We start from the raw sequence: 14334 nt of genomic DNA, 5'->3' as shown, positions 1-14334 counted from the left end.
CGAACATTTCCTGTCCTCTCCTAACCACACTGCTAACGACATGCCGTCGAAGTATTAGGTAACAGGTACTCGTAATTGATATTTCTTTAGTTTCAACCAGTTCAGTAAGAAGGAACAATTTTATAAAAGTTTACAGTTTTAGTGTGTTAAAAAGGTGGAAGAAGCATTTTCTTCTGATTTTATCGTTTTACGTTTGTCTTGTATCGGTTTGGTAATCAAAGATAGAGTAAATCGTAATTGAGGATACCTACTTCACCCGAGAGTGATATGCTAAAGGTCCTAAAATATGTGTTTAAATAACCTTTTTTCAAGACTCTGTTCGACGAAACCATTGCGTTTTCCCTCGGTATCAACTTAATGACATACTTCCTCCACACAACCTCAGAGTTGAACATGACACTCGGTGTATTTTCCGAGCCTGATTCTGAGCAATAAAACATCGTGCACAAACTGTCGTGAGTAAAAAACCAATGGCACTTCTGGCTTTCGAATTTTAAGGAAAATATTGATCCCTTTGGAATAAAAGCGAGAGCAATAATCAGTTTGCACTCACTGGAATACCAAAGTGATGGTAAAACGGACTGCTGGTGAATTTGTCCGAGTTGTTGAACTTGTCAGATGGTAGCAGTTCACACAACAGTTTCCCGTTGATATCAGAGAATGCAGCCAGGTTATAAGAAAAGCATGAAGTGATTCCTAAACAGGCAAACCCACACTCGGTGTTGTTTTGGACATGCTCTAAGCCAAAGGTGGTGATGTTCAGGTACGAAAACCCTTCGGCCTTGAAGCTGATAAAAACCTTCAGGAGTCCGCCTGAGACCTTTAAAACAAAAATAAGTCGGGAAAACAAGAACTGAAAAACTCCACTTAATGTGTCTGGATGGGGTTTAAGGAAGTTCGCGCGAAAGTTTTCCAACATTGATTTTTTTTCTGAGACTTTTAACTGTAAGATGATGAGTTAGTTACATCAGAAATGTAAAAAAAAAAATGGGGGGTCATCGACTTTGTTTTGGGAGAACATGCCCGGAAGAACACCCTAAATCTGAAAAAATCGTGCTTCGTTAGCGAATAAGGCCACAGTGTCTGTAAGCCCAAAATTTTTGCAATTAGATCTTTGAAGCGAAATATTCCCTGCCAAATATTGCTTAAGTGGACCTATTAAGTGAACGTAGTCAACTGGTGAGGTTCCTTAAAGAACAAGTTCACATTTAGCGGCCATAGTTTCACGCGCCTTGCAACCCCAAGATGGCATGATTCGATGTCCAGTGGAATGCAATCTCGCAATTTTTTAAAGCTTCCCTCATTGAAGTTTTGTTCATTTTTGGACTATGGGGAGATAATTGTAAACAAAATCTGTTTCTGGAAAGAAAAGTAGGGGTCACCGAACTTCCAAGATCGTTAAATCCAAGCAAAGCTATAGCAATGGCCATCTGCCCTATCATTGTTCTGCTCTGGTTAGGAAAATTGAAAAATAATAAGGGCAATCCATTACAACTGAAATGGCTACATAACCCGGTTAAAATCTTAGGAATCCATGTTTCGCACGACGAAAAGGGAAATAACCAACATAATTTCAACCACAAGTTGCAAAAATTGCAAACAAATCTGGACCTATGGAGGACACTTGACCTTACACTATTTGGGAGAGTACTAATCATAAAATCTCTGGCACTCTCTCAACTCGTTTACTCAGCATCAAATCTCAATGTACCTCAAGAAACAATACCAATAATCAAAACAAAACTGTTTAGATTTCTATGGAAAAACAAAAAAGACAAAATAAAAAGAGAAGGGCTCTATCAAGATCGAGATAAAGGGGGTATACGTGTGATCGATGTAGAAACTACGATAAAGGCACTGAGGTTAGCTTGGATTCCGAGACTTTTCGCACCGGGAAGAAAAAACTGGAAAACTGTTCCAGACCATTTTCTAGGAAAATACGGCGGTCTGAGCTTCCTTTTAAGATGTAACTACGACACAAAATATATCGACGGTTTGCCATCATTTTATAAAGACATTTTAAAGTTTTTTAATGAATTGAAAACCTTGTATAACTATGACAGAGGGCAGGATATGATCGTATCCAATAACAAAGAAATCCTCTTTGGAGGGAAGCCCATTTTCATCAGTGAATGGCTTAACAACAACATTCTTTTTATATTCTTTTATCAAGAATTTAAAAACAAATTCACTTGCAAAACAAACTTTCTCCAATTTTATCAAGTTGTAAGTGCGATACCGAAGCATCTAGCCACAAAAGCGAAAAACGCGTTACCACCAGAAAGCGAACCATACATCGAGAACAACCCCCTTTTCCAACTAGACGACTTGACAGAAATTAACTTAGTCAAAGCCAAAACTAGGGACTTCTATTGTTTAATTAACAAAAAAATTCACACGAGGTGTCAAACTGGCCCAACGAAATGGAATCAAACCATGCAGTTGGATGGGGAGACATGGAAAAAAATCTTTTCCTCGCTGAAAAACATTTGTAAGGAAACAAAATTAAAAGAATTTCAATTCAAACTTATCCATAGAATTGTTGTAACAAAAAACGAACTTTTTAGATACGGAATCAAAACGGATGATGAATGCCTCTATTGCGCTGAACATGATTCAATTGATCACACATTTAATGATTGCGAATTTGTTAAGAGCTTTGTTAAAAACGTCATCGACTGGTTTAATGCTGTCAATAATTCGAATTTTAGTCCAACAATAGAAGAAAAACTATTTGGCATCATGCCCGGCCCATACGATAAAACATTATTAAAGAAATTTAATTATACGATCTTGTTTATGAGATTCTACATCTACACTTGTAAGATGCAAAACAAAGCTATTCACCTCTCCACTTTCGTTGATAAAGTGTTAACCAAATACAGAATAGAACATCTTTCTTAATAATTAAATAGGAAAAAACACCCCTCCTCCAAAGCATTATAAGTGACATGCACTTGTATACACACCTATTCCACTTAAATATTATAATTGACACTAGTAACAGTGTAAATACTGTACTTGTAAACACACTTATATTATATTATATTATATTATATTACTTATATATTATAATTAGCACTTGTAACAATGTAAAAACTGTACTTGTAAACACACTTATATTACCTATACACAATAATTAGCACTTGTAACAATGCAAATACTGTACCTGTAAGCACATGCAGATAACAAATAAAAAAAAAAAAATACAAAAAAGCTACTTTAAGCGACAAGTCAACCAGCCCATAAAGGCCGCTGAGAACTATGGGAATGCTGTTAGCACCTATCAAATTGTGGGACGGTTTTGGAACAAGCAATTCTTTCTCCTACCAGCTACTGATTTGTGATGATCCTTTCTACTCTGGCTTCCTCGTTTCCGGTTACACGGAGTGTTACAAGCAGTGTAACAATTGGTGTGCGGATTATTCGTCCCCGTACTTCCGTACAGCATCCAATGATTCCAAATACGAGGGCGTGGCCTTTAACACCAATGGTGCTTATTCACTGAATAACAGCCTTATTAGTGTCGGTCTGCGCTAAGTGTTGTTGTTTTTGATGTTTTTTTTTGTGATTTTTTTTTTCTTCTGGAGTGGTTGGGGGGTTTTGTCTTTCTTTGTTTGGATTTTATTCATTTTTTGGTTTGTTTTAGTCGGTTTATTGTTGTATTATTGTTTGTTTTTGTTTGTTTATTTGGGGGCATGTTTTGGTTTTTGTTTTTGTTTTGTTTTTTTGTTTATTCTTGTTCTTGTTTGTTTATTGTTGTTATTGTTTTTGGTTTGTTTTTTATTGTTTGTGTTCTTGTCCACAACCGTGAAAAGTCTTTTGTTTTGCTTTCATACGCTACGCATGAATTACGTAACCAAAACTTTCCTCAGTCCGAAGTAAACAAGTAGAGAGTTTCAGTTAATAGGTTAGAAAAGCATGTCATAATTCGAAAAGTGTAGGGCAGCTAGTCCTGGCCTGTTCACATTTATTAATGGGGTGAGTGTGTAGGGTAAGATCATAACTAGATTTCTAGCATCGCTAGTGGAAGTAATGTAACATGCTACCCTGGGTATTGTTATTTATGACAGGGTTATAAGATACGGGCAATCGCTTTGGCCTTCCCCAAGCCTAAAACCAGGCGAAAAATGAAAGAGGACAGCATCAAGCCCGAATTACTCATAAAGTGATGGGTGGGTCGCCAATCTTTTGGCTTTCGCGGCCTCGATTAGAGTGATAGCATAGAACAAGCGTTAAGTCTTATACCGTCATTTGCATAATTCCCAGTGTATCAGTTACCAATGCAGATTGAGTTTGCATGATAGTAATAGTTACCAAGTATGATTATTTAAGAAATGATAAACATGTACCGTGTTTCTATCGAGTTATAGAAACACGAGTGGAAGTTTGGGAGGACGAGGAATGCTGTGGGAACACGAGCCGCAGGCGAGTGTTTCCACAGCTTTTTCGGGTTCTCCCAAACTTTCGCGAGTGTTTCTATAACACGATAGAAACACGAAAAACATGTTTTCTATTTCTTTTAGCAAACACTGCGACGAAAAAAAGAAAACTGAATAGCTTGTTTACTTCGATCATCAAAATGTAAATTCTCTTTGCTCGCGCCATCATTACGTCAACAGTTCGTGCTAGTTCTGTGTTTCCACTGACTTATAGAAACACGATTTTTAACCAATCAGCGCGCGTATTTTCATAGGGCTGTTTTCTCGAAACAAATAGTCAATGGGTGGTGGACGCAGTTGTAACTGTAAACTATAGACACCCGCTGGCGATGTAGCCAAGGAAAGAACCATCGACATAAAATATATTTGCTGTAGTGTATATAAGCTTAAGTTGGCTTTTATCTCTATGTGAAAAAGTAGCGGTCTGGTGCTTTTTAATTCGGTATTGCGTATATATCCATATATCCAGGTACGATAGTGATGAAACTTAAGGTCCAATTGAGATAATAAGATCTTGTTAACTATAGCAGCGTCCGTGCTACGCCGGACGAATTTGAAAACGCAGCTTTGTTTCTGCGGTTACGCCTACTGTCCACACTAATCCGTTACGAAAACGGAGCTCGAGCTTTTCCAAAACGCTCCTCAAACCGGATGAATCCGAAAATGCCGGCTTTTCGTTACCGTGTGGACGGAAAACATTTTATAACGGAGCTTTCTGATCGAAAACGATGTAGGCACGAAAACCATGTGATTTCGATTCCCCTGCCGAGTTTTCCTTAACCACAAATCCAAAATGGCCGGTGATTGTTGCGTTTTTAAGGAAGGAGGGAAGGAAGGCAAATATTTGATGCATTTTTAGAGTGAAATCTCCATTTTGAAATTCCTCCGGCGTAGTGTGGACTGGGCCTAAAACGCGGTGAAAAAACGATACCCAATGTTTGTTAGGGTGGACAGAGTGTATGTTTTGAGTATCCCTGAGCCTGTTTGAACTCGTCACGCATTCGTTCACGCGTGACTAGCATAAAGAGGAATAAAACACAAATAGCGGTGATAAACATCACCGCTATTTGTGTTTTATTCCTCGTTAAACTACGATGGCCCAAGAACAAAAGCCTATAGCATAAAGAGTGTCAACGTAAGATGCAAATAGTGTTCCAATGTTGATGCTTTGATCTTCCAGCCAGAGTTATTTCTAAGGTAAGTTGGTTTTTTACAGTGCTACCTGGCCCAACTTTGCATTCCATTCGCAAATGCAAAGTTGAGGTGTGGAACGTACTACCTTAATAGGTTCGAATGTCGTGGAATGTGCGCGCATGTTTTAGAGACTGATGTAAAAGATTTTTTCGTAGGACATTGTGACTTTGATTTTAGCTTTCAATGGTGTATATATTCAACAAGGTTCGTATTTAATATAGGTGATCTGTCTTGTATGGGGTTTAAACCATTTTATGGACCACTTTTATAATATTATTACCATCGTTATTGTTGTTATCATTATTATTGCTGTTATCATCTCATTTTTTTCCGCTATTTGTAAATAAGAAATATTAGCCATTAAAATGTAATAAATAAATAAATAAATAAATAAATAAATAAATGGATAGATAAATAAATGAATGAATCAATGAATCAATGAAACGAGCGAAAGAAAACCGAGGGGTTCTGGGAGTGAAACCGACCTCCTTCCCAAGGGAAAATCTCTGGGAAGGACGTTCCCTAGAACAGGTTATTTTGCCTTCACTACACGACCGAACACATGCAAAGGTCAAGGCATGGGCGCGTTGGTCAGCCAGGACCAAGATATGTTTTAATTGAGACAAAAAGCTTACAACAAAGTGAATAAGAGATGCATGAAATAATATCCTACGGGATCCTACATGCCCCCGAAGCCGGTCACGTAAACCCCAAAATTTTGCGTTGAAAAAACCTGTTATTAGGAAAAATAAGGACCGTGTACTCCCGACCAAATGCAGTGGCGCCACTTTTGGGGTTTGAAGGTTGATATATAAACAACAGAAGGAAAGATAAATCAGATAACGCTGTTTAGGCAATAAAAATAAACTTTAAGTTCGCAGTGTTTTGCTTGATTTTCAATTGTTTACTGAAAAACCTGTTTTTGAGTGTGCTTTTGCTCATCCTGTGATATAATTTTATCCTATTTGGTTAAAAACAGTATGGATCGCCTCTCTGTGATATGCAAGTTGCTATGAAATGGTATTTAATGGGCACATGCGCCAGCTGACTGTGTCCCTTTAAGGCGTTTAAAAAGGTGATGATCATAAATATGCATACCGTCCACACTAATCCGTCACGAAACGGAGCTTTTCGAAAACGCTCTTAAACCGGAGGAATTTGAAAACGCCGGCTTTTCGTTTTCGTGTGGTTGGAAAACATTTTGGAAACGGAGCTTTTCGAAAACGATGCTAAGTCACAATAATCATGTGATTTCCAAGACAGGATTTTCCTCAAACGCAAATCCAAAAGGACTGTTGATTGTTGCGTTTTGAAATTCCTCCGACGAAGTGTGGACGAAAAACATTTGATGCGTTTTCAGAGTAAAACCTCAGTTTCAAAATTCCCTCAGCGTAGTGTGGACAGGGCCTAAAGGGACGGAGGGGGAGTGGGGTGATCTCCGCGCTCGGCTCGCTCCGTCGGGAACCTTTTGACTAACTGATAAAATGGTGTCTGCTTACACGATTTGAAATAGGCACTGTAAAAACAAGCGAATTCCTGAGGTCAAGTGACCTCGTGTATTTACATCGATCCGTGCAACAGGCAATTACGGAAAGCACGCTCATTAGCTTTGCTGCTAAAACCGATTTTAGAGTTGAACTGATTGTGCCAAGATGACTTCCGAGCTAAACCTTACAGACGAAGGTGAACTACAAGAGGAGGAGAAGCCTCGTTTGGTGATCGGTGATAATGTTCCGCCATCACTTCACCACGGCCACAAACTTGATATGAAAGACAGGGATCCCATCAAAATGAACGACCATGTCAAGGTAAAGTGCAAACTATATCTCTTTGAAAAATATTTGCTCTGGTATCATGCATGGAGATTCTTCACACAACAAGCTTCGGCTTGTGCGACTTTTGTTTAAGCGGCGCGGACGCTACCATAATAGTTTCTACTGAACCTTCAGTAACTCGCGCTAAATTTTGATTTTTTTTTTCTTTTTCGGAGACGAGCAAGGTACATTTTCGATGCATTTCGTATGTGACGTGTTTAGCTCCTATCACTGAATAATTCGATGTTTAATTCTCGTGTTGCCTCCCAATTTTCTTGCACTGTTAGAAGGACTGAAACAACGTTTACATCGCCACCCGGGCTATAAAAGATCACGAGAAATCCGGTTGGAGCTCGTGTATGATCGGCTCGTAGGGCGCTGCCTCTCAAGACAAGATGACACTGTACACTGCCGTAAATTCGCTAAAGCTTCTGCCAACGAACTTGATCCTGTTCTAAAGAGGTACAGAAGTATATGATTTCTCTTTTCGCCTCCCTGCTGTGAAACGCTTTGCATTCTTCGCAAGATAAGAATGTTTCAATCCCTTGTATCAGGGAAATTCAAGCGAAAAATATAACAAAACCGGAACAAAAGCCCTTTTAACTAGAGAAACGTAGAATGTGAGCAGGCTTCTTGACGGTTAAATACAGAAAAAAAAATTGCACATCTGTAGAATTGACCACGGATATCTATTTGTTGGAGTAATTAATTATAATGTCGGAAAAAAGACAACAAAAAATAACTCTTTTTCCAGATTGGTGATTTGCCGCTCGCGAATTTCCTCACGGAAATAAATTTTATTTCCTCGCGGAATTGAAATGGCGGCTTCACTGCCAAAATTACTCGCTCGTGAATTCCACCGGTTACGCAGGCTAGTTGAATTTCCGTCTTTGAACGAGAGCGAGGTTGAAGCGACTTATCGACTTAAAGTCTTATCGAAGTGCGCCGACAGTGGATTTCCGACGTATCGAGATGATACATATATACATACATGCACACTTTGCCTCCCCAATGGGGCTTTTCAGGAACAATGACTAACTACACTGATTAAAATCCGATTAATTATCCATCCGATTACTTATCGAATTGCGCCGATAGTAGATTTCCGAGGTATCGAGATGTCTCGAACATTTCCCGAACCACTGGAAGCGACAGTTTAGTGGATACTGTTGCTAAGCAACAGTAGCCACAAAAATCACTGAGCCCATACAGGTAGCAGATATCGAAAATTCTTCTAGCGCTTCAAGGAGCATCTACAACGAACGGCATTAATTTCCTGGACCAAGAAAACTTTTTATAGGCTTCGAAATTTCCCACATTATATCTCATGGCTAGTCAAAAAGTTGGCGAGCACCCGGGGCCGTTGTTTTTACACACGCGCGCGTGCGTTTCGACTAACTCTGAGAGATCCGAGAAAAAGGAGGCACTCCTCTTTCTCTAAGCTTGATTATATTAAGACTATGCTCCTGATAAGAGTAATAATTTAAAAGTGTTGATTACCAGCCGCTTTTTGGGGAAGGAGCACGCGCTTCTAGGAAAATTGCTATTACTCCGCCTTTCAATAACATGCGAACTCTAAAATTCAAAGTTCAAGCGACGAATGCGTTTTTCGCTAGTCAAATGTTCGGCGGCCCCTCCCAGCTTCCGACTACTGCCGAACGCGGGGTAATCAAATCGTTGAGCACAGCTCAGACAACGAAACAGTGCTTGGCAGTAGTCGGAAGCTGGGAGGAGCCGCAGAACATTTGATTGACGGTCGCTTGTTATAGCGAAAAACGCATTTGTCGGTTGAGCTTTGTATTTTAGAGTTCGCATGTTATTGAAAGGCGCAGCAAGACGATTGGGAATGGGTCAGAAGGGGACCAAAATACATTCACAGGTTTTTATTACTCCATACAGGTTTTCTTTCAAGATGTGTTCGCCGAGCCGGACGGTTCTCACAGTATCGATGGTGTGTGGCGAGCCAGCTTCAGTACTTTTGTAGCCACCAAGTACTGGTGCTACCGGATCATCACTGCCATCTGCGGCGTACCTACAGCCATCATGTGTGGAATCTACTTCGCTTGTCTCAGTTTTGACTACATATGGTGCATCATGCCTTGCCTGCGGGCCTATATCATCGAGCTTCAGTGCCTTGGGCAGCTCTTCAGTCTGTGTGTTCGCACTTTCTTCGACCCGTTTTTCGAGTCTGTAGGGAAGATATTCAGTGGAATGAAATTGTCTCATGAAAACAAACCTTTCACGGCGTGATGGCATTTCTTTTCATGTCACGCTATATGATCCAAGTGCATACTGTATACGTAGTAATGTACTGTATATGTAGTAATCAGGATGTAACTGCCCATAGATTCTAGAACTGAGCGGAAAAAAAAAAAACACTTAAGCGGGACCTTTCTAATCTAATGTTCCTCAAAATATCAATTTCCTCTGCAGATTCCTTCGTTTTTCTTTTATTCGGTTAGTTTTTAGAATCAACAGGTACATAGAGGCAATGTATTCCAGTTGTTATCACCCCCCGACTTGTCCTAACCACAACACCTGTTTACCTGGAGCAATTTCTAAACGAAAATTTCGTTGTCCATCGCCCTTGCAAGAAAGAGAATTTATGTGGTTCATTGACTTGATCTACGTTGTTTTAATTTTAAGGAGAAGAAAATAAATTTAAGATCAAATAAAAGCGTAATCAAGGGGTTGGACTTCAAAATATGGCTACGACCTCAAATGCGTGGAAATTGGGAATGGATAGTCAAAAAGAAAATGGCTTGATCGATTACGAATTTCTCCTATCGAGAACAATAAGAACTGTAAGAAAGCAAATGAAGAGAATTTACCCGTAAAAAAAACAAAACAAAACAAAACAACGAAATGGCAGGTAGCGAAGTTTTTAGTATTTTAATTACAACTCTACCATATTATGTTGAACCTGGCCTTAGCGGGTTACATGTAAAATTGAAAATTCCGTCGCAAAGATCCTGTTGCATTTTCCTATTAATCAAGCTAGTGGGCTCGTGGGTGTCCCTCATCGTGCAAACACGCGAAAAGAGAAAAAGAAAACGATTAACGCTACTTCTCCATTTCATTACATTGCTCGTTGCTCTTTAATTTATGTAGATTTCGAAACCTTTTTAAAACCAGCTGAATAACTACAAGGTACAAAACTCAGCTGACCAATCAGGTCGCACTATTTACTTTGAACGCACGTGCTCTGACGAGCTTTACCGTACAGTTGTGTTTTATTTTTACTGTTATACCACAATATTACTATAGTTTAACGTGTTGGAAAACTTTCTGTCCGGAAAAAGAAACGTACGGTACGGTGAGATGTCTTCGACAGACGAACTACGCGAGGTTGAAGTTGAGATCAAAGGCAATGAACATGAAGCACAACATGGGCACCAAATGAGTATGGGCGATAGAGATCCCACATCAATGAATGACCACGTGAAGGTAAGGAGAAAAGCCGCGATATAATGTATCTTTGTATTTAATCCATTAATTTCTTAGAGACACAAGTGAAAGAACTTCAAAAAAATCAACTTACATGTGTGCGAAACTCTCGCAAATGATTCCGCGTCGTGTGAAAACAACCGTTCGATGCTTTCGTTTGAATGGTCACATGTTATGGTTTCTTCCACAGACAATTACACAAATTTTATTTGCTTTTTATCCGATTGGGTGCAAGTGGTTCTCTAAACAGAGATAATGCTTTGTCGGGTCGCTTCGATGAGAACCTAAGTATCGACAAGTATCTATAGATAATGGACTTGGGTGTATCTCATATCTAAACAAACAATTAATTTACAAGAAAAATAATTCTGGAAAATTGTTTTAAATCATCGTGTTAAGGCTTTTAACCATGGCTTGTCATAAATCTAAGAATCCGTGTTTACAGTAATATCGGTGAGTTACATTTTAAACTAATACACCTTTAGCTTTAATAACTAAACATATATGAAGGGGAAAGCAAACCGTTACCCTAAATGTCGTAACATTAATGTAACTTTTTTCCCTCTTTGTGGCTTGTTACCCTGCGAGAAAGACATTCCCTTCTCATGGTGTTGTTGATCTTGGGCAAGACATTCTATTCGCTCTCACATTGCCTCTCTCGATCGAGTACCGGAGAATTTAATGCTGGGGTAGCCCCGTAGATACAGACTACCATCCAATCTACTAGCCTGCATAGCAAGCGTTCCCGTACGAACGAAAGAGCTTTTTCCTCATTTTCTCTCCCTCTCACACCAATTTTCTCGCGACTAGCAGGCAAGAAACTCTTGGCTCCTTCGGGAACGTTTGTTATATACGTACCATTCAGGGGGAGTAGAAATACTCCTGGTTGGATATAAGCGCGGGATCGACCATGATGGCCTACTAGCTAGGCTCATACTTTTTTAAATGTTAATACGAGGGTCCGACTGGGGCGGTGACTATTGCTATTAACGTTTAATTTATTTTTCGTTAATACGGTTCTCAGAATAGCTAGAAATCTTAGAAATTTTAATTTTAAACCGCGCGTTAAAAATTAATTTTCATTGTTTTAAAAAAATTATTTTGATTACTGTAAAACGTATTGAAGGTCGGGATGGAAAAAGATATAATTATAAGAATTGTTGACGAATATTTTGGCTTTTCTCTGTATTACCAAACCACAAGCCAATGTTGGCAAAAGATTTAAGATTATCACTTTCGTGGCTAAAATTATATTGTTTTATGGCTAACATTATTTTAGGCTAATGGCTAAAATTTTCAAATTTTTACGTCTAACGGCTAACTTTTTGGCCTATTTTACGGATCCCGGTTAACCCCATTGAGACCCTCTAGATAGGTGATGTTAAACTACAAAAAAACTTCCAGTTTTCTGTTTTTATCCAGGTATTTTTCCAAGACGTGTTTGCGGAACCCGACGGCTCACACAGTATCGACGTAATCTGGCGCACAAGTTTCTCAGCATTTGTCAACACCAAATACTGGTGCTACAGAATCATCACAGCCGTTCTTGGCATTCCGACCGCGGTGCTTTGTGGGATATATTTCGCTTGCCTTAGTTTTGACTACATTTGGTGCATCATGCCTTGTCTAAGGGCGTATGTTATTGAGCTACAGTGCCTAGGAAAGATTTTTGGACTTTGCCTGAGGACCTTTTTCGATCCTTTCTTCGAATCCGTGGGAAAGATATTTGGTGGCATCAAAATTTCCTCGCAAACCGCGTGAGAGTAGCCAAGGGTGACAGGAGTGAAAAGGCATTTTTTATAACAATTCTTATGAATCACCCACTTGTTTTCTATTATGTTATTTGGGTTTATAACCGTTCTCAACGTGGGCAATTTTATGGAGTGCTTAACATTTGTCAGAATAAACCAGTTAGGATGACACTTGAATAATGATAAGGGTTTTTCCAAAATCAACAAACCAACTGAACGAGATCGATGGCGCTTACCATTTAGAATTCGATTTCCCCTCGAGACTAGAATTTAGTAAATTGTAAGGAAATTTCTGCCGTTTCGTTCCGAACGGAAAAATACGACTACCTATGGAGAGAAATTTCCCGGACACTATGCAGGGATGTGGACGTAAATGAACACACAAAAAAGGGGGCAATCGAAATCAATCGAACGTTCGATTTCCGAACTTTTGATTTTTTTTAAAACTGCTGTTCGAGTTGTTAAAAAGGATAAGTTTTTCGAAACTCGAGTTACTTCAGTATAACACGTGTTTTGGCAAGCGCAGACATCCTGAAGAAATGGCTTCAGATGGACTGTGGGTTGTTAGCTTTAAATGCGTAGTTAAAAGCTACGAAGAGTGCTGCTTTGACGCGAAGGAGGGTGAAGATTTTAAAGTTTTAAAGAAAATAGACAAAAATGGCCTTGCTTTTCGAGTTGTAAATGAGCACGGACAATTGGGTCACCTTCAACAAGAACTGGTTGCGTCCCTCTAGCTTGTTAATGCTTTTATCACTTGGTAAGTGAAGACGCTTGTAGTGGAATAGGCCCTTTGCACGATCCGATCACATGGTACGGAATTAATTATGCTGGGACGCAAGTTGCACAGTGGGACTTCCAAAACAAAGGAACTCGTACCAGTTCAGCCCCATTTTCCTTTGTTTTGAAAGTCCCATTGTGTAACTTGCGTCCCAGCATAATTAATTCCGTTCCATGTGACCGGATCGTGCAAAGGGCCTATTCAAGAAGAGATGCAACCGGAATATACCTATAATTTCCGAACGGATTTTCCGGAAAATTACTGTCCTATTTGACTTTTAACCGAAATTTCCGGATATTTTGGCTAAATGGTAAGCACCCATAGTTAAGAATTCGCTTCTCTTTCTTGGTTGTGATCAACTTCGTTCCCAGCGGCTTTTAGGTTGGGTTTATATGATCTGCACTAACTTTTCCATCGAAACTCGTACTATTGCATACTCCGGCTAAATGAATTGTTTTTTCGGTAACAACCTCCGTGGCAAATGTTACTCTCGATCGGTGATATGCAATGCTTGGTAGCTGCTTCTGAAATTGTGAGTAAATGATACTTTCTGTGATAAACAGAAGTCGTGTGGTTAGTTCCCTTGGATGCCTTTGGTTTTTGTCTTGAGAATCCACACCTACAAGGGCTAGCCAGAAGCAAGAACTATACCCGAAGACTACCATATCCCCAGCTGAACAAAATATACTTATAACTACAGTCGAACCTTCCCGTCGGCCACCTCTCTACAACGGCCATTTATTTGTCCCGGCAGACGGTCCATACATTCATTCTTAGTTTAACCTCTTTACGAAGGCCACCTTTCCTCAACGGCAACGGCCACTAAAGCGCGTCCCATGATCCCAAGTGCCAAAATAACCTCTCGACAACGATCAGTTAATCAACAAGGCTGACGAACGGTAAAAACA

General features: G+C 39.5%; 3 protein-coding genes across 3 annotated transcripts in view; 2 read left to right on the top strand and 1 right to left on the bottom strand.

Moving 5' to 3' along the window:
• The window catches only part of LOC145496850 (voltage-dependent calcium channel subunit alpha-2/delta-2-like), a 132345-nt gene that overhangs the window by 45237 nt on the left and 72774 nt on the right, over positions 1 to 14334 (bottom strand). The window lies entirely within an intron of this gene.
• LOC145497218 (caveolin-1-like) lies at positions 6707 to 10148 on the top strand. Its single transcript, XM_081477028.1, has 2 exons — positions 6707 to 7444; positions 9350 to 10148. Exons 1-2 carry the CDS (start codon positions 7289 to 7291, stop codon positions 9698 to 9700), a joined length of 507 nt encoding a protein of 168 aa, XP_081333154.1. The 5' UTR covers positions 6707 to 7288; the 3' UTR covers positions 9701 to 10148.
• Positions 10732 to 13000, top strand: LOC145496864 (caveolin-1-like). The gene is made up of 2 exons (XM_081476629.1): positions 10732 to 10897; positions 12320 to 13000. Exons 1-2 carry the CDS (start codon positions 10772 to 10774, stop codon positions 12656 to 12658), a joined length of 465 nt encoding a protein of 154 aa, XP_081332755.1. The 5' UTR covers positions 10732 to 10771; the 3' UTR covers positions 12659 to 13000.

This window comes from Orbicella franksi, chromosome 9 (assembly GCF_964199315.1).
Source record: "Orbicella franksi chromosome 9, jaOrbFran1.1, whole genome shotgun sequence".
Lineage (NCBI taxonomy): Eukaryota > Metazoa > Cnidaria > Anthozoa > Scleractinia > Merulinidae > Orbicella > Orbicella franksi.
This window is presented reverse-complemented; position numbering and strand designations above follow the sequence as displayed.